The 27,208-nt window shown below is 41.7% G+C and overlaps 1 protein-coding gene across 1 annotated transcript; it reads right to left on the bottom strand.

The window, feature by feature from the left end:
* Window positions 1-783: 783 nt before the first annotated feature.
* Window positions 784-26,707, bottom strand: CRCP (CGRP receptor component; the record flags this gene model as incomplete). The annotated part of the gene is made up of 6 exons (XM_079545284.1): window positions 784-924; window positions 9,329-9,386; window positions 19,446-19,540; window positions 23,098-23,196; window positions 25,364-25,400; window positions 26,616-26,707. Coding segments are annotated over 6 exons (522 nt in total), but the record flags the coding sequence as incomplete, so codon positions are not given.
* Window positions 26,708-27,208: the final 501 nt, after the last annotated feature.

Raw genomic sequence — 27,208 nt, 5'->3', positions numbered from 1 at the left:
ACTGGAACAAACACTCAGAAGGAAAATGCAGACCCCACTCTTAAATATCCCTTTGTTTGTATTACTAAGAGCCTTAGCATTACAGTCCAGAGCCTCAGCTGCTGCAAAACTGGTCCAATCCAGCCATGCTGAGGGCAATGCATTCATTTAGCTGATCATCTGCATCTACCACTCATCTGCAGGTTGTCCAACATCCCTGAGAACAGGTATCCAACCTACAGATCCTCTCATTCTGTGATGCCATCAGCCTACTTTGTGTGCTCCAAACAGACACCAAGAAGTTTCTGTATGTTACTCCACGCACAGATCTCTGACAGCAGCCCTATTCCCTAACAGCTCCAAAAGCTGGCTTTGGATTGTAAATCACATTCTGAAAAGCAATTGGGCAATTCAACATCATCTGAAAGCAATTACAATTATAGTACTGCTGTGATAATTAAAACATTGCCAGCTGTATATTAGCTTACTCAAATGTACAGCTGTTACATGGGTAATGTAAAAAATACAAAAGCTTCCCATTTTGTGCCCTGTAATTTGTCTGCTACATTACAAAGTCAGTCACTATCACCCCTGTACAAGACAATATGCTGGAACAACAGCCTCCTCTTCCATGCCTTCTGGTAAACAACGGGTTCCCTCATCACCTCTGAGTAATAGAAACATTTAATAGATTCTACAGCGATGCCCAATACAAGCTGAAACTGGTATCAAGTAAAAACAGGAAAAGATTAACCAATTCTCCTCTGCTGAAATTGCTGCTGGCTTTGGTCTAGATGCCTCCTGCTATTGGCCACCTCTGCCTTCAGTTTCCATCGCTGAGTCCCTCTGCTGTTCTTCTGGATCCCCTGGAAGAATGCTGGCGACTGTCTGGAGAAGCGACTCGATCTGCTCCTCTGTCAGCCTTTCCTCGCTTTCTTCTACCATCTGCAGGCCAAAAACAATCCACTGGAGTCATTAAACCCATACTTCTGCCCTCAGCTCCAAACCAAAGGACTGAACTAATTGGGAAACACTATTTTCAATGGATGAAAGACATTGCAGAGTGCTTTTGTAATGAGCTCCAACAAAGTGGAACTCTTGGAATTTTCAGAAGAATGAAGAGCTCCACTGTTAACCAGGACAAGCACTCCATAATGAGACCCTGCTTTCTCCAAAACAAGGAAAGCAGCACACTCAATACAACCTTCACTCTCCATTTTCTCCTTAAATCTTTCCCAACCCATTCATCTCCATTTTGACCCAGGCCTTTCATTAGCCCGTCTGCAGAGCTGCCTTCCAGACCTCATTTCCCAAGTTCCTGGGCAAAGCCGTGTGTTCTTGTGATAAGTGAAATGAGATAACATGAGACTGCTTACCTGAATCTGGGTATCTCATCCAGCACCTTGAAGGAAAGCAATCACACCACAACCTGGAGCAGCCACATGTTCTTTGAACTTATTTTGACTGTGAATTTCCAGAGTATGAAAACGTACAAAAGCTCTGAGCAACACAAAACGTGCTGTCATGAATCACCAATAAAATTCTATAAGATTAATTAGGGACCTACTCTCACTGTGGAGCTGCGGGAACTCTCATATCGCTGCTACCAGTAAAAACAACTGCCCTAATTTATAGGCAGCTGCTAAAAGGAAAAGCTTGTCAGAGGACTGCAGGCATAAGCCAAATGAACTCTTCAAACGCAAATGAAACCAATTAGGACTGCGGGATTTGAGATTTGCTTCTTTTATGCAAAGTCCTTTAAAATGTCCTTTGAAGCGCGGTGATTTACATTAATTATGGTTCCGAGTCAATGTAGTTTAATCATTTCTAGCTGCAAATTATCAGCCATTCAGATGCATCTTGCCTTCTAAAAAAACCAGAGTATATTCAATTACCTTCCCCCCTCCTCTCCATGTCCTGTGACATGCCCTGTGAGTCCTCTCTGCACAATCGGGTCATCTTCCAGCAGCCATTACCCACAGCCCCTTGATGAGAGGAAAGCAAGCAAGCTGCAATCCACTCATGTAGCAAAAGACAGACAAATATCCATTTGCAGATGACTTTCTGGGAGCTGTGCTGATCAAAGGCTGAAATCCTCTATGGAGTGGCTTTCAAACCATGGTTAGCTCAGGAACTGTTGTAGGACCCTGCCTTGAAAAATAGCTTTGGCTCTCATTCCTGTCAGCTGTCACAGTATATATTACAAGTTGAGATATGCTAAGAACACTCCTAGCATTACCCTTCTGTGTAAGCAACTGTTGCAGCTATTGAAGTGGTACCAGATAATGGCCTTCAGGGCTGCTTCTCAGAGTTGATCATGTGGGCAGGTTAACTGGAATACCTTGGAGCATCAACACTACACAACGAAATGCGCTGCAGTGCATAAATACAGTCTTTGTTGCCAATTCTGCTGACACAGCCATTACTCCCCAGATCTATGCTGCTCAGTTTTGTAGAGGGCTGTGAACCTGCTTTTTGGATAGGATTATTACTGTAGTGTTATTAATGACTGCTGCATTCAGCTTTGAAGGTGACAGCACCACAGCAGCAGGAAGTGAACAAAGCTAACAAAGAAAAAGCCCACATCACAGAATCATTAAGGTTGGGAAGACCACTAAGATTCCCAACCCCCACCATACCTCCAACCAGGTCCCTCAGTGCCACATCTCCACAGTTCTTGAAAATCTCCATGGACATCTTTGAGACAGGTAAAATTGCCTGAGGTTGATTCAACTCTCAGGCCAATGTCTCCTGCACTTGTTATTGCTTCCAGATCTTCAGAAAGCTGGCAACTCACCTGGGTTAGATCTGACTTATTGGGTCATTTGAAGTCTGCCCCTCTTAAGCCCTATTTAAGTTTTATCCCTCCCTGGGTTATCTCCATTCCCTTTCTTTGCCATACACTTCTTACAGAACCAGAGAATCATCAAATCACTTCAGTTGGAAGGGACTCCTAAAGGCCATCTGGTCCCACTCCCTGCAGTGCACACAGACACCCACAGCCCCATCAGTGCTCACAGCCCCTCCAGCCTGACCATGAGTGTCTCCACAGGTGAGGCATCCACCACCTCTCCAGGCAGACACTTCCTGAACCTTTAGGTACTTAACAACTCAAGTTAAACACAAGGCCCTGATCAGAACTTTAACAAATAACAGCGATTGCCAGACCAGCAGCAACCCTTCTCAACTTTGGCACTGATGACAAATCGTACTTGCAAGTCTGATCACTGTTTCTTACATGCTGCTGAGCGCTGAAGAGTAACCCCCCAGCTCTTACTATGAACACCCATGTCAGTGTCATTTGAACTGGTTGAACACAAGACTGCAGGACTCAGATGCTGCTCGGGACACTGACTGATGAGCTCTGGTGGCTGTGCTGGCAGCTTAAGAAATCACACCCTCGCAGAAAGTTGATGAAAAGATTAGCCTCCTGTGTTCCAAAATGCACTGGTGCTGTAACTGATGTCTCAGATTGAACTGCTCAAAAAAACTCCTTCAAAATAAGATGCTGGAGGTGATGCATCTCCAAATTCCCTTCTGTTGACAGATCTGTAGCATCTGTCAGAGGGAAGAGGTAATTCCTTCAGTTGCTGCAGCAAATTCACTGCAGGCTCATCTCTCGGTGCCTGAGCTCCGTGCATCCTTACTGCCAGCTCTTACACCAGCAACTACTGATAAAGGTCTGCGTTTTGGCAGGATGGACACAGTGCTGATATTTCAGAGCTATTTGGCTGTGATGCTACTCAAAAGTACAAAAGATCAAAAGCACCAGCTATAAAAATCAATTCTTCCAGAGAAACAGCATGAGAGTTAGGAAAACACAAGCAATAAAGAAGCAGCAAAGCAGCATGCCAAAGAGAAAAACCCAAAAGTCAAGCACAGAGAGTGTGCAGACAAAGAGACAAATGAAACTGCTCTAAAGGAAACCAGAAATCACAGGGGAAGCAGAAGGTGACTCAGATTCAACAGATGTTTGCAGTGTTCACTGATTCGTAACCATGATACCTTTGCTATGGAAAGGACAAGGAAATAAGGTTATGATACTCAGAAGAGAAAACATGCACAAGGGAAAGCAGAAGAGGAGAAAAAAGGAGCAGCAGTGCTCAACATCTGACTTTTCAGCACGAATTTTACCAATACAGGAAAAAATATGCATGAAAAAGCCCTGCTAACTTCTAGCTTGCAATTGCCTGAAACTGCTCAAGCAACAGATTCAGACTGTAAGCAGTCAGGAATGCAAAGTTTATACTAGGGAAAACAAAAATGCAAATGTTTTTAGTAAGTGGGTGATGTAAGATGTTTATGTTGGCAGTGCCACACAAGGCAAATGGAAATGGTGCCACGTGAAACGGTGGAGGATCATCCCCAAAGCTCTGAATTCAAATCTACTGAAACACTGGATTCTTGATACTCAGACAACTAACAGCATTGGGCAATGTTACAGTGCCACAGTTTATAGACAAAAGCATCCTCATGTGCAGCAAGACAAGCATGTCCCTTCCAGAGGGCTGAGAACAAACTTTTCTTGACACGAACACAAGAGAAAGGCAGTTGGCCACGTTATCTGTGCTGCTTCTTGTCATAAATAAATCCCATGTCATCACTCCTTCAGCATTCAAGTTTATGCTACTCCAAAATAACTAGTGTAGGCTGTTTTAGCAAATATTATAGCCTATCAACCCTAACTGTAAATACATACAGAATGAATTTGGTATGAAATGCAACTGTGTGGTTAAGTTCAACTCAGGCTTCAATAGTAACTTCAGTGTCTGTAACAGTTCATTCTAATTGCAATCTCATCATGCAGTAAAAAATTTTCATTTTCCCTCAGCTAACACTCTAACCAATATGATGTATAAGACCAAAGAAGGAAACAAGGACATGTGGTAACGTAATTGGAACGAAATGCTTACTGATCAAATAAATGGAAGCACATGCACCCTGCAGGAAGTGGGTACTTTTCAACCCTGAGCACCTGAAGTTACATTTCTTTGTTATTAAAAATGTGTCAGGACTGAGGAATATATACAAATTCCTGGTAACAGCTGAAGCTGCTGTACTGCTCAGCTCTGAGTGCTGCTATCTTTACTTAGAAGCCTATTCCTCAGTACTTCACCTGCTCAAAGCACCTCAGTAAGCCACAGCTATCAGATTGGTTTCAAGTGCCTGAGAGGCCCAACAGACTTACGAGGACTTGAAGCTCAACTGCTCAAAAACAGGCAAATGTTTACTAAATGGAAAGCGCATCCAAAAGACAGCAACCACCCATGCCTCATCTTCCACCCCCCCGAGCATCCATGAGCAGTCAGTATCAAACTCTACCAAACTCTTCTCCCACAGACTGGGCTTTCTGAGAGCCCATCGCAGCATCTCTTGCTACCCACCAATTCCATTCCTCTTCTCCACACACATCTGCGTGCACGGATTTTCTGTGCAGCAAAACAAAACACGCGCTCATCATCCATCACTCGACTCTTGTTACGAGAGAATGGAAAGGCAAATCATTCATCAGCTGCAGAATTAAGCTGTGGCAGATGCCTCTCTCAGCAATGTAACCGCTACTGGGAACCAGAGCTGCATTCATTAAACAAACGCGTATGTGGGATATTTTACTACCATGCAGCCTTTCCCAGCTGCACAATTTCATAGTAGTTTTCTTTTCTTCTCTTTTTTTTTTTTTAATCCAGTACTATGTATAAATTTCTCAGAGGCACAAAACAACCTCAGTTTCCAAATCAGAAGACTAACAGAATCAAATTAAGGCGTTGAGCCCGGTCGCAACGTGCTGCTAAGGCCTCGTGGCAAGAAGTGAACTGCAGAAGGTTTTACAGAAACCAGAAAATAACCCCTAACTATCAAGGCAATTTCAGACATCAGCGATGGCTTTGCTGTTCAGAACATAAACATCAGAACGAAAATCTTTGTGCTCATGTGCACGTATGAGCACACAGTAAGGACACAGACGTACACTTACTTGTATAGATTTATTTATCAAACATTTACTCTCTATCAAACATCTTAGGGACGTGCTATCACTAACTATAATTGTACCTCATCTTTTCTGCTAACCAAAGTAACGTCAACCTATAAGAAACCCCATCCTCACTGTGCTTATTTGAAGCTTTCAAATGCAGGTCTCCTTCCATCAGCCTCCCAGGATAAGGCAATGTGCTGCAAATACTGAAGAATGAGTAGAGGCACACACCAAAGGACTCTAAGAAAGTTCTGGAAGAACAGAGAAACTCCCAAGATAAGTAACATTTGATAGGTAACAAAACTCAGCCGTGCTCAACAGAACAGCCTTTGGGTTAAAGGCTATTTTTATTTGAATAATAACCTAAGAATTCTATTTAAAAAACTCACAAATCAGTAAACTATAACTAAAAAGGAAATAGGAATCTAATCACTTTCAAAGCTATCAAGCACATAATTCACCTCCAGTTTAGAAGGTATGACTTTATGAGAAAGTGGCTGCTATTTTCTACCTTAGCAGTAATTCCAAGTAGTTCAGCACCAACATGGTAACAGAAAAAAGAACATAAAAAAAAGAGGTAAAAGAGTGAATGATTGAACCAATGTTGCTCAGAGATAACTAACCAACTATGCAAAGTGGGAAGCAAGAGATATTGTTGAGAAAATGAACTGTCTCAATTCTCTAACATCTTCCATTTTCCAGCAGAGTACATTGCATTATTATTTCCTGTTAAATAATAAAAGACAATCATGTGTGCCCTGTGCAACCAGTCTGACATCAAGAGGTACAAACCTCTCCAAGATGGAAAACTTGTTTTAAAAAGCACAGAATTAAAGTCCATTTTTCCATTGAGAGAGAAGAATGTGGAGCAATATGGTCATTAGAAGATGCTTAATCTACAAACCCATTAAGTGTCATGGTTAGATCAACACCACCAGCTTTTCTTCTCCTCTGTGAATCGCTGAGCCGGGAACAACATATGTTATAGATTAAAGCAGGAGGTCAAGATAGCTGTGATGTGTACAGTGTTTTACCCAGTGGGATACGAATTAGAATTTCATGCTCCTTTTCTTGCTATTGTTGTTTGGAAATAAATCCTGGCACGCAGGCCTGAAGAGGCAAATAGGAACAATGCGGCAATTTATGTAAAAAGAATTATGAAAGAACTCGACAGCAAAACATCTGAACAAATTTTCTTGTTAACGTAACTATCCTCTCCCATCAGCTGTTAAAAGCACGTCAGGTAAATCTGACTCCATTCCATGGACAGGCAACCATGAACACAAGTTTGAGGCAGCAATGGAGCGATGGAGATGGGCAATGGAGTGACAGGAATGTGGCTTATTTGGTATTTGAAAACTGGCTTTAGAGAAAAACAAATGGATTTGCCTCCACTGTACGAAATGGTCAGAAATTTCTGGTTTTATATCCAGCGAGGGGCTCCAAGCTCTTGAGTGGCAGGGCCTGGTTCAGTGAGAAGAGAATCAATTTTACACCTGGCATTCACAGCTCTGCATGCTGTCTCATCCATCGATCGCAGTGAATCGACTTGCCAGCATGAAATCCAAGCATGGGTAATCTGCTCCCTGCTGACATCAAAGAACAGTGCTGGTAAGCCTCCACAGCTCGCTGTTACCACATGCTCAAAGATGCTCTGAGAACAGAGGTTTTCTACGTTCAAAGACATTGCACTGCCACAATTTCTTTCCCCTGCCCTCACCAGAAAACAAATGATTCATCGCAGCAATCCAAAGTCACAATCATTTCCTTGCTATGGCTGCTAGGCTCAGTGCCTTGCAGCTTCCTAGCAGTTATTTTGTGCTCAAAAGACTCTGATGGGCTTTGATGAAAGAGTTATGAACTGCAATTTGGGGGATAATTTAACATAGTGTTAACCAGTCGATCTAGCCTACTGTAATCCTAGTTTTTAGAGAAACCTGCACTGGAAATTACAGGGGTACAGTAATGTAACAGAAGTAACTGCTTTTCCAACACCTCTGTGCCTTTACAAACTCAGATCAATGCCCAAATGCATCCATATTAGTTTCCACAAGTTGCTTTTGATCATCTGAGAATGGTTACACATCAGGAACAAACTCAAATTGAACTCCAATCCCTTATATCTATATTCTGTAAGTTTTAGCAATGAGCTTGGCCTCTCTTTAAATATTTCCTCTACTATAAAGCTCCATTTTTTTGTGCTTGCCTCCTGGACTTCAACAGCAACACTAATTTCTATACCTCAATGATAGGTAAGAATTGGGAACTGAAGGCAGGAGGAAAAAGGGACAAAAATGCAGTTATCTGCAAGCCACTAAAAGATCACTGCATTTCAGGAAGGCCAAAAAAAAAAAAAAAAGAGACAGGATACTGCCTAGACAGCCATAAAATGGATGCACGTCTAAAGCACGTGAAGTGAACAGAGCTATGAGAGAGGCCCAATGCCACTGCTTACAAGCAACTTCCTAGGCACAACTCAGGAAGGTCTGACACTCTTGGTTGGGTTGATGACAAGACTGACACTGATCTCTTCAATAACAGAAGGCAGAACAAATTCCTTCACTGGAAGCATTGTGGAATGAGATGCCCTCAGCACTGCAGTGTCTGCTCCATGGTACAAAAGAAACACAGCCCTGCTGGTATCTCTTCAAACCTTCCCTTTTTTTCAGCAAAATATGATCCTGTTACCACGTAATTGGTTTCAGGATATGATTATAAGCAGATGTTCTGAATGTAAGAGATCTTTATTAAAATATCTTTATCATAATAATTTCTTTATGATGAGATTTTGCATCCCCCAAAGAGACCTTCAGAGAACACAGTCCATCTATTTCCACTTAGCAGCAATCCTTCTTTACAACTGAATCATGCTTAACAGACTGATGATAGCTACTTTCCATTCGAAGGTTGTCTCACGCCCATTTCTCATTCTGCACAACTGCTCAGATACCATATCCATCATTGCTCCTTCCTTTTTAGTGTGCTTGGTTTTACCCTAAGATAAAACCCTGTCATAAAAGCAATCGTGTCATGACAGCTGTCAAGAAGCAAAGTCCCTGATTATAGAGCAGCAACGAAGACTTGGGTAAATACAGTCTTACAGCACTGTAATCAACTGTTAATGATTCTGTTGGGCATTTTCAATATGACACTGAAGCAAACATAGGGGTGGAGAATCTGTCCAAGAGAAAGATGGGCGAGTCTCTATGGGAAGACTCCCAGAGGAAGCGGAGGGGATTAGGAACCATGAATGTAAAGAAACATATAAAGGGATGTATTCAATCACCGACCATGAGAAAGTAATTACTCAACTGATCTTCAAGGTTAAAGCTGCTTCCATTTAAGCTCTGAACAGTCAGGAGCATTGTTACTTACCAGCTGTATTTCAACTGCTGTCACAGGCCTGTGGTTCAGCAACTGCAGCTTTTCAGCCCTGTGTGCAAAGTGCCAAACAATCCGTGTTACCATACAATTTGAGGGTCCCCCAAAACGACTGTTAAGATACAAACACATTCCTGATAATTTAAGGATGAAAAGCCCACTGCCGAGGGTAATTGTGACACAGTTTGTGGTGTGGTTTCATACCTTAATTGCCACGACAATTTGGGCATTTTAAGTACAGTCATTCCTTGTGTCTAGACACATTGTTGTTGCCACCTAAGTCTAATTTAGCAAGGCACAAGCCCTTAGATCACATACTTGCCAGTGCAATCTCTAATAAACACAGTTACTTTGTTAATTGCTGCACAACAATGCTGAACAACTTGTCAAAGTCACAGCAGCTTTCTCCATAACAAATGACCACAAGAACTATTATCATACCTAAGAAGTCACAACACAGCAGCCAAATGGCAATAATTTATTTATTCCTTTAGCACAATGAAATTGCAAAGGTGAAAAAAAAAAAGCTTGTAACCACATGGCCACATGTGCTGTCTGCAACCCACAAAGCTCAGGCCTTTTTCTTATGCTATTACAATGGGCAAAGGCCAATACTTCTGCACTTATGCCTCTGGACAGAAGCATAGGGGGAAAAAAAGTCAGTAAAAAATCAGTTTGACGTTGGTATTTAAACACAAAATGCTGTAATAGAGAGAGCTGAGCACCACTGAACCCAGCGGCAGAACTCCTGGTACCATCCAGAACCACCATTACGTTCACTCAGCCCCACTGGCTGAATTTTCTGGCTTCTTTTTGGCCAAACAGCCATTAACTCTGCTTCTGCATCAAGGAACCTCATGAATATCATCTGAAACATCCTGGTCATTAAAAACAGGAAAAAACAGGTACAAGGGAGAACATGCCAGTGGCCTTTACCTTTAGTTTTTCGGGGGGGAGCAGAGGGAGCAGGAAGGGAGGATGAAGATGTGAACAAACAAGTATTTGCATACAATTCAAACCACATTTGAGCAACAGTTCCAAATTGCTCACTTTACACCCTACTGAAATAGAAATCATCCCAACAGCAAAGTCAAAAGAAAAAACAACTGACATAAGCCAGCACTGCATATTTCATTAATTTCAGATCACATTAACATTGATCACAGAATAGCAGCCTGGGCAACAACCTGAGCTGGTTTTTGTGTTTCAGAGCAGAAAAACATAACATAGCATTGCTTAAGATATAACAGATGGTTAAAAGGATATATGAAACCGTACCAAAAGCACTTAATGATAAAAATACAGGTACAGCATGTAAATAAAAGAAGTAAAAAGACCTGAACAAGAACATTTTTGAAATAATCATTACTGACTATTACCCAGCTGTTAGGAGGGAATATACCCTATGTTTACACAGTACCTCTTTATCACATACGTTTGTGTTAAAGAGAAGAGGTGCAGTTCACACAAACTGCAGTTGCGAAGAGCTAAAACCCCAAATTTACCATTATTCAAAGGGCATCCTTAATGCATGCTTACAGAAGAGTCTCCCTGTGATTTATTGGACCTGTGGGTGGTTTTGAAAGGAAACCTTGCAGCTCTCAGGAGAGCACAGAGGCTGTAATCCCCAGCCCTGGGCTTTATGAGCAGCAGGTCAGTGCTTACGTGTCTGCAGACACTTCAGAGACCGCCTCACTGCACACAGCCTCTGGCACCAGCTGCCTCTGAAAGCCAACACCAGCAACAGCTTCTAACATTGTAAGGACCTGGATAATGTACCATTCACACATGAGCACCAGGAAACCTTCCCAGACCATGGTGTGTTCACACTCATCAGGAGGATTCTCTGACAGTGACATTGCTCTGGTGACTACACTGAACACAGAGCTTCCAAAGGCCATCAGCTGATTCCCAGAAAGAACAAGGCCCTTCACGTACCCATCCAACTGAGTGATTCTAACAGCCCTGTTTCACCCACCTGGCCATAACAACATGGTGGTGAGAATGCCATTCCAGAGAAAAACCACCCATTAAAATAGTTCCCAGAGTTTGCCTGGACCTACCTGCGTGTCTTCTACAACATCACAAAGGCCACTAAGCCCATTTTATAGATTGAGAGGCTACAATTAATGGTAAGCACTGTATAGGAGGTGGGTTTTGTCAGTGTAAGATAGTACATGGCAGCAGACATTGCTGTATGCTGAAGGCACCATAAAATAGTGGAGAAAAGGACCACGTGGGCATGGACTGCAGCCAGGCCTGCTCCTTCTCTTTGCACTGCTCTGAAAGAGATCTGTTCTTCCATTCAGGAACCAAAAGGCACATCCATCCAAGCAGCTGAAACATAAGACAGTAGGGAGAAGGTCCTTTGTGTCAACTCTTATAAATCACTGTGTCAAGGGCAATTCCTACTGCAGCAACTGCATTCTCTCTTCCCTTCTGCAGAATAACTGCTTACATTTTCTTCCTTCTTCTGTTAACAAACCTGTTGGCAGTGCAGGATTTAGTCTGAAAGCTGTGGATATACAGACCACACAAAGGGAACAGAATTAGCTTGGTGACCCCAAGCTCTGAGTTTGCTTTGGTTTTGGAGAATCAAGGATGAAAGCCAAATACCCTTCCATTGGTAGGAAGCAGTGAGCGAGCTGCCTTTGTTTCCCCTTCCTAATCACTTGTATGTATTTACTCAGCAGCTTTGTGTTTACAACAAGAGACTATGCTGTGTTGGCTGCCTTAGTGTCCAAACCAAAATATTAATTGCTGCTGCAATTTACTGCTGTCAAAAGCAAGGAAAGGAAGAAATAAAATCTTAACACAGATTTGAGACAAGCACTGAAAACCCTTACGATTTGTAACAGATCATTTCAGAAATCAGTAAGAGGGAAAAAAAGAAACAACCCAAAAACCTACCCACATCAAATTGTAACAAAAGATATCACCTCCCATAAAAGCAGAAGTCCTAACAAAACCGGGTAAAGAATATTAACAACATCTAAACACACAAAGAACCTGTCTCATTCACCTGAATAAATGTATGAAACATTTACTGCTTTTTCCTCAAGAGCCAGGAAACTGCGTGGTTCAGTGCCTGCAGCACTTGATGGAGACACAGAAGCTGGTGTTCTGCTCCTGGCTTGCCACGTTGTTTGCTTTACAGGACCTGGCCAAGCACACGTCTGTGCCTCAGTCTTTTGCTGACAAAATGTCAGAACTAAAGAATCAGGATCAAATAACTGAAGTCACAGCGTGTCTGTGCTAAGAAATGCAAACTTCACTTATCCAGAGGTATTTTACAACAGGTAGAGCTCCATCTTGTTTATTACAGTGAGATTACTGGCAGAGCAGGCAACAGCGGAAATGAATTAAAAGCAATTATACAACATGACTGAAACAATCAATTAGTGAAACTGCTCTTACTTCCTGAAGACTAGAAATGCAGCAGAGAGTAAAAGGTCACCTCCTAAAGGTTTACTTGCTTATAAGCCATTAACATTATTATAAATTATTAGGAAATAGGCAGAAGTTACACGGACAGGACAAACCGATCGCAGCAGCATTACGTCAGCAAAGACTGCATGGTTCAGAATATTCCCAGTTTGCAAAACATACACAAAAGAATGAAAGCTAATTTGCAAGTAATTAAAATGTTTTATCTGAAAAACTTCATGCCTGTTTTGGATCTGCAAAGCTCCCCACTGGAAAAATGACTCAGAACATCAAAAAGGAATTAGCAGCAGGGTGCACAGAACCAAACGTGACATAAGTGACATCTTGCTTCTGAGGGTGCTTGAGGAAGGTTGCAGGGTTTTAGAAACTACAAACACTAATTAATGCTGAAAAGTAACAACCTTTAGGCATATTAACACTATCTGATAATGATATAAGCAATGTATTTGCTTTATTTATAGAGAGCCCGAATATGGTGACACAGAAACGACCATCTGGAAACTGGTACCCAGCCAGAGAGCTGCTGATCAATCCAAACATCATTCTGATTAGGATGGTTTAAATGAAGATGGACATTATTTTATTCTGGCAAAAGACTTTTAAGGTGACAACGAGATAGCAGACTGCAAATGAAGTCATAAGGACAAGCACGCTGATACTAGTGTGGCACACCAGCTACCAGCACGGGTAGATGTTTTTGTGCCAGTCTGCAATAAAGATCAATAACATCTTCTATTTTCTGTTCAGTAAATATCCATCTGCTAAGATTGCTTAGGAAACACCAAGCACGCGTGTACAGGACATCAATATGACTTCTGCTTCCTTGGGAGGTCCATGGCAGCAGCACAGAAATTTGCTCCAAGCACACATGTAATCTGAGCTCACCTCTGGGGATCCTTGTGAAGCTTTGCTCCTAACCCTTCTTCCTGTATGCACCTTCTGATCTTCCCCTCACATAATAAACACACTGACCAGAAGGGCACCCTCAGTGTACTCTTACAGCAAACACTCACAAAACACCTCTGTTTCTCCACAAGATTGCAATCCTCAGCCCCTGCCATTAACAGCAAGCAGTGTATTGCTCCATGCAATGCTAGCTGAAGCTCGGCACCCACTGCACTCATTTTGCTTGATGCTGGTATCAAAAACTGACCTCTGTGCACCACTCATTTCTTGATAGCACGTACATAACATGGATACTCACCTCCATCAGAAATAAGCTCCAAGGAAGTCAAACACTGCAAGCTTGCACACGCACCAGTGTCAGTGCTGACTGCAGCATTTTGCATGGGCACAAGCAGAACATGCCTGAATTTAGCTCATGCTTCATTACATCTAAAAAATGCAAGGAACTCTTTCCAATGCAGATGAATCTACCTCTTCACTTTGTACAGCAACCATATTTACACTCACGCCCATTAAACAGAAAGAAGAAAGAAAGTTTCCTTCATCTAAAGAGAAAGTGAGAAGTATTTCCAGCACAATTTCCCACGAAAGGTGTGTCTTTGTATCTCCTGAACTGTCTAGATTTTACTAACTCTGTTTGGAACATGAAAGCTGCTTGTTCAGGAGATGGAATACATACAGAAGATGAGTGACAGCTGAAAGGGGTTTGGTAATCATGATCACCTGCATGCAGCCTCCTATGGGACCTGCATAGGGAGAAATCTCCAAATGGCAGTTATTGCATGAGGCTGAGCACTGCTTCCCCACCTCCACCTACTGAACTCCCAGACTGCACCTAAATGCACATATATCTCGGCTTTCTAGGAAGAAAAAGTAAGTTACCAGTAAGATCTAAAGGCATAGTTAAGAAGAGAACAGTATTTGTGCCAAGATACAGCACACAGAGCTAAAAAAAGCCCTAAAACATCTGCAACCGCAAAGCCAGATTTATCCTCAGGAATGTGTGTATTCCAGTTGCTGGGAAAATTATAAAATAACAGCAGTACACATTAGCAGTGTGCCTTGTTACTAACTGAAAACATCAGATCTGTAAGGCAGATCCTATGGCCTCGTGTCAACCAAGACAACTCCTGTCTGAACAGAACAGGATTTGGTTTTTGGACGAGCGGCCCTGAGCTGTCTGTGCACTCACAGCCCCAGTCTGTGCATGCTCAGCACAAACCTACCAGGCTGTCCTCTCCATGTGGGTCTTTGGTGCTGGCACACACGTCCAGGATGAGCTCTATGGCTTGACAACTGCACCAGAATGCAAAAAAAAAAATGCTACAGAGCAAAGGATTAAATCCAAGCACATTGATTCAGTGGGAAACAGCAGTTGTCTTTATGCTGTTGTTAAACTATCACCATCCTCCTGCCCTCGGTGCTGAATATTCACTTTGAAAGCTTTAGTGGAGAAAAAAATTACAGAGGAAATCATTCAGTCTTAAGTATTGTAGAGGTTTAACTTTGTTGTAGTTTTTGGCAGCAATGGGGGAAAATACTTTCTAAAAGCACTACTGACTTTCAGCACAGCAATTCCTTGAACGTGTTAACTTCCAAGTCAAGAAGTGCAAGTCTATGTCCTGTTTTTATAATATTAATAATATTCAGGGATTGGAAAATTGATTATTCCTAATTTTGATCCAAGACAGGTTATCAGGAACAGAAAGAGGTACCAGGAGAGCCAGTTTTCACTCAATCACAAATACAGAGCATGAGCTTAATAAATGTTCTTTTCATGCGGTGCCATTCACACCACCTTAAAAACTATTCCAGAGACTAAAACTGGAAAATTAGCTGCTTTATTTCCAAGTACAACACGGCTTACTGTACTGCAGCATCAGCCAAAGCTCGAGGCCTCATCAAGGTAAAAATAAAACTCACTATGATGTCAGTTCTGAGTTTTTTCATTATAAAAAAGAAATCCCTCAGTTCTACAGTTGCTATTTTTTTTTTTTTAAACCAAAATAACTGGTGACAAGGAAAAAGCCGTGCTGTGCCATACTTTGCTGACTACATCAGTAGAACGCGTTTAGTTGTCCTGGAAATTGCTCCTTTTAGCAGGGCAGCTATCTGAAATTACTCTGAAAGGTGTAAATGGTTTTTACATGCATTTATATGTAATACATGTATTTAATTGGAAAACTGCCTCTTTTCTTTTCTCCCTGCATGTGCCACTGTCAAAAGAAAGCATCACAAAGTAGAGGAGTGCCAGCAGAAAAGCAGCGTTGGCCTGAGATGCTGGTAATTTCAGCAGCAAATATCAGCAAAGGCTTTCAGGATGATCTTACAGAAACTGCACAATTTGCCAGCACAACACTATCAGCTCTGTGACAGCAGCCAGAACTTCTATCTTGGGACACCACAAGCAGCCTGATCAGCAGTGAGTTCTGTACTGTAACCTGCAGGAGGAAGGCAGGAAAAAGAGAACGTTTGCTTAATTAAAAGATTCATTATTTAAATGAATGTGCCTCAATCCACAGATCGTTGCTTCTCTGGATGGAGTCTGTCCTTTCTTCACCACCCAGACATTCTGATACTCTAGCACAACCTAGTGCTTGAGAGCAGCAACAGCTCAGCAGGAAAAGTCTCGTCCTACGCACCTCCACCACGTCTTCAGACACAGCTGCAAATCCTCCTTGTCATAAAAGCCCCGCATGGATCAACAACTCTCTGAGTCCTCACATTAGAAAAGAAATTGCAGAGGCTAATTAACAGCCTGTATCCAAACCTGCCACATCTATTTCTCTCACAAGGAGAGAACAGAAGACGCTGCTGTCCCCTCAGCTGGGGCAAAGACTAAGAACTAAGAGATCTTAAATCAGCTGCTTCAGAAAACTGTTACCCACAAAAATACGGTATGAGCATCTAGGAGGTTAAGGGAGAGCTAGCTCTTTGGATCCTTATCCAGAAAGGAAGTAGCAACGACAGACTCCGGAGTTCATTACTTTCAGAGGGAGGAAAAGTAATTTACAGTGAAATGATGGAAGCAAACACTGCGGATTCTTTCATCTCCAAGGGGAAGAAAGCTCTCCATCAGCTAACTGGAAAGAAATCTCAAGCGAAGCCTTTCATACAAATAACACCTCCATTCCACGGAATGGAATTGATTAAAGCGTTTAGTTTTTCATTTAACAACTGAGCAGTGTTGAAATGGTCTTGGACATGGACCAAAGGGAAGCTCAATATTTCCTTGGAGACATTAATACTTTAGAGCATTCAACATATAGTGCATTATATAGTAATTGCATAACATATGCCTTCTGTGCTTGGTAAGAAGTGGTGCCAGATGTGCTCTTGACAGTTCTAGCTTGAAGTGCCTGAATGGAAAAGATTAGAAGAAACCAAGTGCCAAGACCACACTAAACAGTTCTGTTTCTTATTTTGTGAAGTACGTGGCAATCACAGTGCTGGCAACTTCTCTACCAGAGGACTGAAAGTAAAATTGTGAAGGATGCTCAAGAAACTGAAGTATCACAGTCCAATCTGAGTTCTGATAAGTGATGAACGCTGTAAATTCGTAACCTACGCTGGTGGTTTGCTCTCTGCTCTCCCCTTTTTTCCCCACCTCTCAGAAGGAAATTACTGAGAGCAATTCTTTTGCTTCACTTACAGATTCTGATTCGGAGAAAAAAGTCAGAGAAAATGACATCTAAAACCAAAGGCAACTCCTGGCAGCCATGAGAAGAAAAAAAAATAGTCAAAAACTCATTTATAGCTTCTAACAATTTTGACCTCTGCAGCAGGCTTAGGAAGGCAAGTATTTCAGTAGATCTGCAGAACAGTGGGGCCCTATGGGAAGACAGTGAGAGATTTATAGCTGGAATTCTCTGCATTATGACCCAATATTACTTAGTACTTCACTCTCATAATCAGATGGATGATCCTGGGAAACAGAGGTATCTAACACGGTAAAAGAGCTCCCACGCCTTTTTCTAAGAGCTAACCCAGAGGTCCTGGTCAAATTCCATCAGAAAGGAGATGGAAATAGGAAAAATTTCTTCTCAGAAAGAGAGGTGCTGCAGTGGCACAGCTGCACAGGGAGGTGGTGGGGTCACCATCCTTGGAGGTGTTCAAAACTGCAGAGATGTGGCACTGAGGGCCGTGGGCATCGAGGAGCGGGATGGGCTTGGGGATCTGAGAGGTCCTTTCTAACCCTAATGATTCAGTGCTTCTATGATTTGCAGACACTCAGCTCTTTACAGTAAACAGTATTTTCTCCTTGCCTGAATCCAGAAAATAATTAGGATAGCTTGCCCACTACATAAATTAGAACCATACTTTATAAAATGAGCTGCAAGAAGCTAGACAGCAAGGCACCGACCTGGCAACTTTTGTTCCACAAAGGAAAGCACTTACAAGCAAAGTTACAATACTCATGACAAAGCTTCCAAGTTCCAGCCTCCTCTATCAGGGGTTAGGGACGCTGAGATCTGAGCTGCTGATAGACTGAATGGGAGGACAACGATTTGTAGAGAGGGGTCACTGAAAAGTCAACAGAACAGCTGGCTGAGTCTGCTTTCTACTCAACTGCGCTTTGTCAAGGAAAAACCTTGCATTGTAGCACTGCTCGCAACTTGCACTTCTTTTTGTGACAACCAAATCAGCAAAAGCCCCTCTGCAGAGGATGAAATCCTTACGAGAACCAACAGCTGAGAAAAATGCAGTCAGTGTACATACAGCATGAACTAATCCCTCACAGCAGTCATGCGGGAGCAACTGAGTCTTTGTTTTTTGCTTTAAGAAGCAGATGACTGATTAAAGCTATTCAGGCAAGCAGCCCTCTGATTCCATTTTGTTTGGCTCTAATTACTTACAACAGGCTTCACTTTACACTCCAAAGAGGTGTCCGACAGCATTAAGCATTACTAGTACTATGAAAGGCATTCACACCAAAGAGAAACACTACTCCTGAGTCTTCTTGTAACTGCCATGGAAATCTTGGATTTTCTAGGCAGGTCTTGCCATAATAAGGGACTGTATGTTCAGCTTTACAAAAGACTGCAGGGGGGAATGCTGGATTGCCACATTTCAGTAATAGAAACATGCAACTCCACAGTCCTACAGAGCACTAATAATAGCTGACAAGTAGCACAAAAATGGGTGATGTATATCTTAGTTTGCTAAACATTGATTAGCATAATCCTGAGATTGGATGTGGGGTTCACAGCTTTAGGAGACACTTAGCTTCAGAAGACCAGGCTTCCCAAACACCTGTAACAGGCATTCATTACCTCCCTGTAACACAGCCATTTTCTCCACCTCTTCAGAATAAAAGTGATTTTGGGTGTTTTTTTTAAATGAAGAAAGTTCATAAAAATAAGAACATGGATAATAAACTCAGATTTTGTTTCAGGTTTGTTTCTGGCTCGTTTCTCTTCATTCTCTTATCTTGCTCGAAACCCACTTACAGCTTCCTCAGAACATTTCATGAATTCTACTTCATGCTTGGACAATGGGAAAGCACACTAAAAACAAAGCACTGACAAAGTAAATGATAAAGTACTGAAAAATACACTTGTGAACACAGCCAAACTCAAGGGAATCCTCATGCCTGTAGGTGTTCATGAGTGAGGGGAAAGATGTCTGGATGAATACTGAAACGACAAAACGCTTCCAATACCTTCCTCGAAACCAGACAGACTCATACTGTGTATGTGAGAACCTCCTAACACCCCTATTAATTTATACTTCTGCTCAAGGATGGATCTCTACTTACTTGGTCAGCTTATGGCCCTTCATTGCAGCGAGGAACTCTTTGACAGTCTCAGGACTCTGGTATCTGCATGGTGTCTTTGAGATGTATTTCAGTGTCTGCAAGGAATAGCAAGAAAGTATGCATTAGTCACCAGTTACTCTTCTCTTCCCATGCTGGCTATGAAATCAGGCATTTTTGAAGAACGCTCAAAAAAAAATAATCATACTGTCATTTTGGCTTTTAAAGGTTCTTTTTCTAATTATTATTTACTTTTTTTGTCACAGATCTCACATTTCCTTCTTCAGTTAAGACTCTACTGGTACTTCTCAATGGAGTAAGAAATGGGCAACACAGAGCTTCAACCTCATGTAATGAAAATTATATTAGTGCTTATCCAGGAAACCTGTGAATTCGTTTCACAGATATACCCAGAGAGCTCATTACACTTCAGGTTACAATTACAGCTTGGATGACTCCCCCTGTGGCTTTGGATGGTCATTTCTTCTGCCCAGAACCCAAGCTGCCAACTGAAGGCTACAGACAAGGAGTGATCTTTAGAAAGCATTTGCTTTCTTGATTTGGATTAAATATCTCACTTGGTGCTCAGACTGTGATACAGCTGTGCTGAACACCATCACTCAGCTTTATTTATCATTTCAAAACCAACGGATTCAAAGCTAGCTGAAAAAGGTACAGGTGCACACGTTCAATGCTTTGTTGTAGCTCGTAACGCTTGGGAAAAGCTGAATACTGTTCATCTTTAAAACCATACTTAACTCCTGCCAAGTTTTAATGAATTCCGTGCCAGGAATGCTCCCACTGCTCATCCATTAGAAGGCACTGCAGTTGCACAATGCTAGCAATGCCTCTCCAGTCTACAGCTGTTTTCATTTTTTATACAGGTTCTTGGCACTGCTTTCTTAAAGCTGATAGAAGCAGGTTAGCTGGGTTGTGAACATCTGGCAAGGTTAGTGCAGTATCAGCAATGTTCATCTGCCTTGAGACCATTTATTTCTGCTCCATTTTTAACATAAAACTTACCAGCCTCAACTAACTGCTGCAACATGTTACATCTGCTCTCCTTTGTTTAAAGCAACACAGCACCTAGCAGGCAGATCATACGTTATGGAACTGGAACTGAGCAGATTGAAAAACAGTACTGGTAATATAGCTCTTAAAAAGAAATAAATCGAACTCAATTTCCTGGCTGTCTGTGCATGGGAAGTAGCCCAAAATGAAGAGTTGGGAATAATGAGAAACAAAAGAAAGGTCCAGGAAATCCTCACATTGTCTGCACTGCGTGCGTCAGCAACTGAAGGATTTGAAAGAGCATTGGCAAAGTCTGCTTTGAATTAAGAAAAGAAAATCTGCAGCTGTTGATGCTGTGCAGCTATACACAAAGCCTCCAAGTACCATTCAACCCATCCAACTAACTGGAGCAATGAGGCACATTAACCAGGATACCATAGGCACACAGCAGCTGTAATAATAACACAGGATCTCTAAGTCTGTATGTTATGCTCTGACGTTTCTTCTGCACTCGTAACTATTCTCAGAAAGTCTTTAAAGTGAATACTTATATTTAACAGTCTGCAACCAAGTCAGCTGATTGAGTTTACACAGCAGAAACCGAGACAGTGGGAAAAAAAAGTTTTACAAGACCATCGTGTCAAATGAGAAGATATACAAGTGTATTTCCTGCGTACTTCCATTAAAATTTGTTACTTTACAAGCCTAGGTAAAGAAAAATAGGCTTCAACAGCACTTCTGCTTAAGAGAGTTGATCAAATATGGATTGCTGTATTCTTAATGACCAGGTTCACTGGGCTGCTGAGAAACGCATTTAAAAGCACAATAAGGGGTCAAACAACGATTCCTGCTGCAAGTTGTCTGCCCTTTTCATACAAAATGGCTTCTTATTTACCAGCAAAGACAGCTGACACCATATTGTCACTCAATACAACTGTTTAAAGGAGCATTTTCTTCTCCAAGTTTGTCTTTTTCCACACCTCCAACTGAAGTGCCTGATGTGCACCAAAACACAGCTCCTCGTTTAACAAGCAGCGTCTGCTTACTTCAATACCAATGGATACATGCAAGCACAGAACTCAGCAGGACATACCCAGCATGAGCAGAAACAGTAGCATGACACATCTGGTTCTCTTCCAGCCTAACATAGAATAAAATGTACCCAGGGTTTATACTTCAAGCTTCGCTCCCTGGATAAAAAATGAGCATCCTATTGGTATTTAACATGTAGCAGTGAAGTAATTAAAGCTTTAAGCTGCATGCCAGCATAAAAATAATGAAAATGAAAATATATATACTCACAGGGTCTTTCTGAGCTGTTTGAAAGAGGCAGAGGAAGAGACTGTCAGTCTCCATGAAGATTTAAATTAGCTTTTTTGGTAAGCCTCTATTTCGTTGAATCTGAGGCATAGGAATTACAGCTCTGTACCTATCCAAACAAAGGCAGAACTAATAGAAAAACAAAGCCTAGGCCAAATCTTCTTCACACGAGTAGTTTCACCACTCAGTGGGATCACTCATGCAAGCAAGGCAATCTGCTTCCAACTGGCTGCCAATCACAGTGCTGCTCATGCAGTCCTCTGATACGGACACAAGAGGTCATATTTCAAGTGTGCTACGAATTTGCTACTTTGGTGCATTCAAAATGTTAACATCTGTATTATACAACGTGATTAGCTCTTTCTAGCAATTGGTTAAACGTTTGCTACCAATCTGGCATCCAACTGCTGTCGATATTTGTAGTAGTAATTTTGTGATTCCAATCGTCTGTGCCTTGCTCTTCTGATAAAATCTATTCTAGTTGGAAATTATTAGTTTAATTCTGTTTATAAGAAAACACCCAGTGTGATCTGTGCCTCAGCTCTGAAACCATGCTTAGATGGCATCATCAATTAATCACACAATAGCAAGTTCTGGACTGGGTCTTAAAAGGGTATAATATGTGCCATCTCTAAAACAAACAAGCAAACAAACACTAAAACAAGAACAGAACAAAAAACCCCACGGTTTTTGTTTATTCCTTTTGTAAAGAATTTTAATCAGAGCCAAAGTCTGCGATCTGCAAGCACATCTCAGCTAAAGAAAGCTTCCTGAAAATGAGCTTTCTTACAGCAGGACAGGCAGTGCTCTGTTATCTGGGAAGATGGGAAGCTGGAGCTTCCAGAGAAAGGAGAAGCCTGGTGATGCATATTTGGTGTCTGCAGTTTCCAAACTCCTCCCTGGCAGCCAGTGCTCAGCCTAAAATTACCCAGGTCAGACTTATGTCTCTGCTTCATTACTTGCTCCCACTGAAAGGGGGAACAACTGCAATGAGAGCACAAAGTAACTGGGCAGTCAGATGGATCCAGTGATCCAACACCCAACAACAGGAGATCTAAAATGCAGCCAGGACTGACCCTAGAAATATCCAAGCTATGATCACGTCACAACACATCTGAGTTTATAAATCACACTGACAAAAGTACCGCTACATGGAACCAGCTGCAAGGCTCCGCACTTGTAGTGCAGTCAGCCCACAGTCTGAATAAACTGACCAGAGATTATGAAAATTGACCAAAAAAAAAAAAATAATGAGGGTAAAGGTGATGCAGAATGGCCTAACAATTTGAATCAGTGCAGCTGGGGGTATTTTACAGTCACCCACCTCATACATGATCGTGTTCAGATTCTGCTGACCAGAGCTCTGCTTGCTTTTTCCACTCTCTTTGCGCTGCTGCTTAAGATCAGTGAGTAGCTGGAACACCTAGAAAAAAGCAAACAAAAAAGCTTGCAGTCATTTGAGAGCATTTTACCTAAACATATGACATTGGGAAAACAAGCAACCCAAAATCCTAGCAAGCAATTGAAACTACAAAAAGGATTGCTTCTTTGCTGACTGCACCAGCAGGTAAAATGAGAAAATATTCTGGCAACAGGAAGGTGAATAAGGAGATGTGTAAATCCATCAAAGCAAGAGCAAACAGATTCCTGGCACTAATTACATGTTATCCAAGAGACCTAGGAGAGAAATCAGCAGGAGAAACCTATTCTGTTTATCTTATCCCACGTCCTAAACAGAGCGGGGTACATACACTGCTGTACATACACCACTGTGATGGCACACAGCTCCTATTTAAATACAAGATGCCCAAAGAAAATTCCCTCAGATGTAACAGCAACACTTTCACCTTATGATGAGTGAGACCCAGAGGATAAGCCTGAATGCAAGGAGAACATTTTGATTTTTGCAACTATCAGATCAGCTGCAACACCACAACTTCTTTACGTGTCACAGTCAGATGAGCAGCAAAATACTGAGAAAGCCTCACAATTACTGCTTGATTCCCATATTACACCACATCTGGTTGAAATTTCTTCAGATGTTTTCCCTCTGCTTTACAGATTATCCAAAGCCAATATCCACAGCACAGTAACACATTACTTCTTAGTGCTTCTTCTTGGTAACTGGCTTAATTCAAGCTCCACTGAAACTATAAACTTAAGAAGGACAAATGCAAACATTTCTAGATGGTGAGAAACACCAACACAGCAGCTAGGAGCCCTGCATTTACTTTGTGTGGTACTTCTATGAAAAAGGAACACGGTGTCCATTAAACACGAGCAGGCAATCCTTGAAAGCCAAGCTGAAACTATGCATTGAGCAGCAGACAACATGAAGACAACATGACTGCTGACAATGAGGCATCAAAAACCAACGCCAAGCTCACAAAAGAAATTCAGGCATAGAACATTAAATGCATCAGCCTTGAACACTCCTTTCAAACACCACTTTCTGTGCAAAATATTACCTTGATAAAGAGAATGTTAGCTATGCCATCAAAGAAAAGAGAAGCAAACAGAAAGAGGTCCATAGTTTTAAGGGAATCAGTAACTTGAAGAGCAGTAAAAAGCCATGCCCAGCGTAGCTGCAGGCACTGCAAATCCCTTCCTGCAAAGGGCTGAAAGCTGCACACATGACAACTGCACTCTGAAAGCTGAATAAGCACTCATCAGTAACTTCATTTTCCCCACTTCCTTCTGCTCTTTTTCAACATATGTGGTACATTCACCAACATCAAGACAAAGCCGAACAGAATTTTGTCCAAAGAACACAATGAACCGATTCTGCAGTTCTCCCTGCTCCACACCACCCCTTTGGGACACCCACAGATTTTACAAAATGGGGCCAATGCCACAACTGAGCCCCAGTAATACCAAAGTTCCATCATCCAAAGAAGGAAGCAGAGATGATTTTGCAATAAATAACCTCCGAAATACTTGCTATCTTCTGTACTGCAATAGCACGCTTATTTTGAGCAGATACTTAGTGCCAGTGTGGCTCAAATCTGTTTCTTTGTAAGACAGCTCTCTCCAAGTGCCTCATTAAAGCTCTTCTAACAGCCACCAGACGGTTGTTTTGCTGTACACACACAGCTTGAGAGAAAACACTTTAAGATTTGCTTCAGAATAGGATAAAACAGCTGTGCAACTTTAAGCCTCAGCATTAAACCAATATAAAGAAAAAATACGGTTTACTGAAATCATTCAAAAGCCACCTTCGTAAACAATGCATGGAGAGCTGTCTGTCACCTGGCTGAAGTTAAACCAAGTGTGAACATCACAGTCACAGAACACCCTGAGTCAGAAGGGAGCTATATAAGGATCAAATCCCCTCTAATTTCTTTCTACCTCATTAAAAGAAAAAACCCACCAAAAATGCATCTTTACTCTGGAGATAGGAGAGTAATTACAAACTTACCTACACTAGAAAATAAGACTCTCCAGATTTCCTTTTTCTTTTTCCTTAACAACAAATAAAATAGGAGGACAAAGCAATAACCACAGACAGGTCTCACTTCAAAAAGAAGCGTGCAGGCGACTGAGCACAGCATCACAGTGCTGGTTCAGCATCAGGATGGAGACAGACATACCTCAAAGTTACTCAGCAGTGCAGCATTCGCATCTTTTCTAAAAGAAAAGAAAAAAGAATACAATTATTTATGATCCAAATGAAACTGTCTGCAGTTTTTCTTTGCAGAATCACAGGCTCTAAAAGAACGGACACTATTTTCATATTTCTTCACAAAACCATTCAGAAACTTATCTGTGAGGAATCTACAATTACCAATCTGTTGCCACATCAGGAAAAGCATTATTTTTCCACAGCATAATCGTGCCATAAACATCCATCATATTTGGTGCACTTTGTCCCACGAGCCATAACACGCTTCCATCTCGCACTCCTTTTACTCAGACCCACTCACCCAAATTCACCAACTAAACCCAAATCTTCTCTCTTACATAGAAAGGCATCCAGTTGTACATGACAGGAAAAGTCATTAGGATTGCACAGACTATTTATTTACTAGTGAAGAACAAGGAAAGAAAACACAATTACTATTCCTATACAATGCACGTATGAGTGAGTACAGCTATGCCACTCAATTCACACACATGTTGAATTGTAAGAACAAACGAACAGCCACACAAAAACTTATCAAAATCCCTCTTTATTATTTCAATCTTCACACGACTGCTCCTTCTCCAGCAGCACGAGGCTGAGTGCCCTGTTTCCCACCAGCCCTACACTTATTAATTCTGTCCCAATTAAGAAACACTTGCTGTCCACCACAGGTGAGCTGACTGCATTCTCATTGAGTTAAATGTGTTTTTAAATTAATGGTGCAACCATGGCACCTGTATTGCATGGTACTTCTATGAAGAAGGAACACGGTGTCCATTAAGCACGAGCAGGCAATCCTTGAAAGCCAAGCTGAAACTATGCATTGAGCAGCAGACAACACGAATATATTACTATATATTACTATATACTATATTACTCCTATATTACATGATTATATTACTCCTGCATATTGAAATTTTGTACTCGGAAATTAAAAAAAGGGGATAGAAAAGCCTGACGCAGGACACCATACATTCCCCTCACAATACATTGTGCTGAGCAGTCAGCAGCCACAACAACAGCAAGTTGCCATACAAAAGGAAGGAAAAAAAAAAAGGCTTTTCTCAGGTCTGTGCATATAACAACAACAAAAAAGGTACAATGTATTGTTAAGCACCATCCCCGGCCTGAATAGAAGCGTCCCGTTCATCGCTTTCAAATGCGTTAAATGCATCCACAAACTTCCACAGGTTCCATCATTGTTTTTAAATGAAAAGGACCTCCTAAAATACGCTGAGATGAACTCCAACTTCCATTCTGCTGACTCGAGCCAAACTTCAGCCAGTGAGCTCACGCAGCTGCCATTCACGTTTTACAAACCCTATAGCTTCTGTTGTGAGGTAAATGCAATTCTTCAGAATCTTTGCATCCAGGCCATGCTACACAAATCCCTATGGATCAAAGCCACCCTTTGTTAGGAATCAAAACACCGCTGGCCAATTGCGCGGGGAATCATCGGGTGACAAAAGTGAGAGGATCTATAGAGTAAATACATCACTGGGAAAACGGGTCCCTGGGAAACCTATCAGAAATTAAATTATTTAAAACAACCGCTTCGTTGTTTTGTTTTGTTTTTTAAATTTTAAAACACCGCCATGCTTATTTTCCTTCTTACAGTGGATGGTAAATGAGCCAGCCTAGATCTTAAGCCTTCAACACTGCTTGCTGTGCTGAAGCACCAGAGCTACAAGCTGGAAAGCAAGCCCTGCTTCAAAACCGCTACAGAATTCATTTTTGCGGCATTAAAACTTATCAGTCCCAGACGAAGACTTAAAAAGGAACGCACCAAAAGAATAAATAATCTTTCTTAGAA

The sequence above is a fragment of the Tetrao urogallus genome (assembly GCF_951394365.1).
Source record: "Tetrao urogallus genome assembly, chromosome: 20".
NCBI classification, from domain to species: domain Eukaryota; kingdom Metazoa; phylum Chordata; class Aves; order Galliformes; family Phasianidae; genus Tetrao; species Tetrao urogallus.
This window is presented reverse-complemented; position numbering and strand designations above follow the sequence as displayed.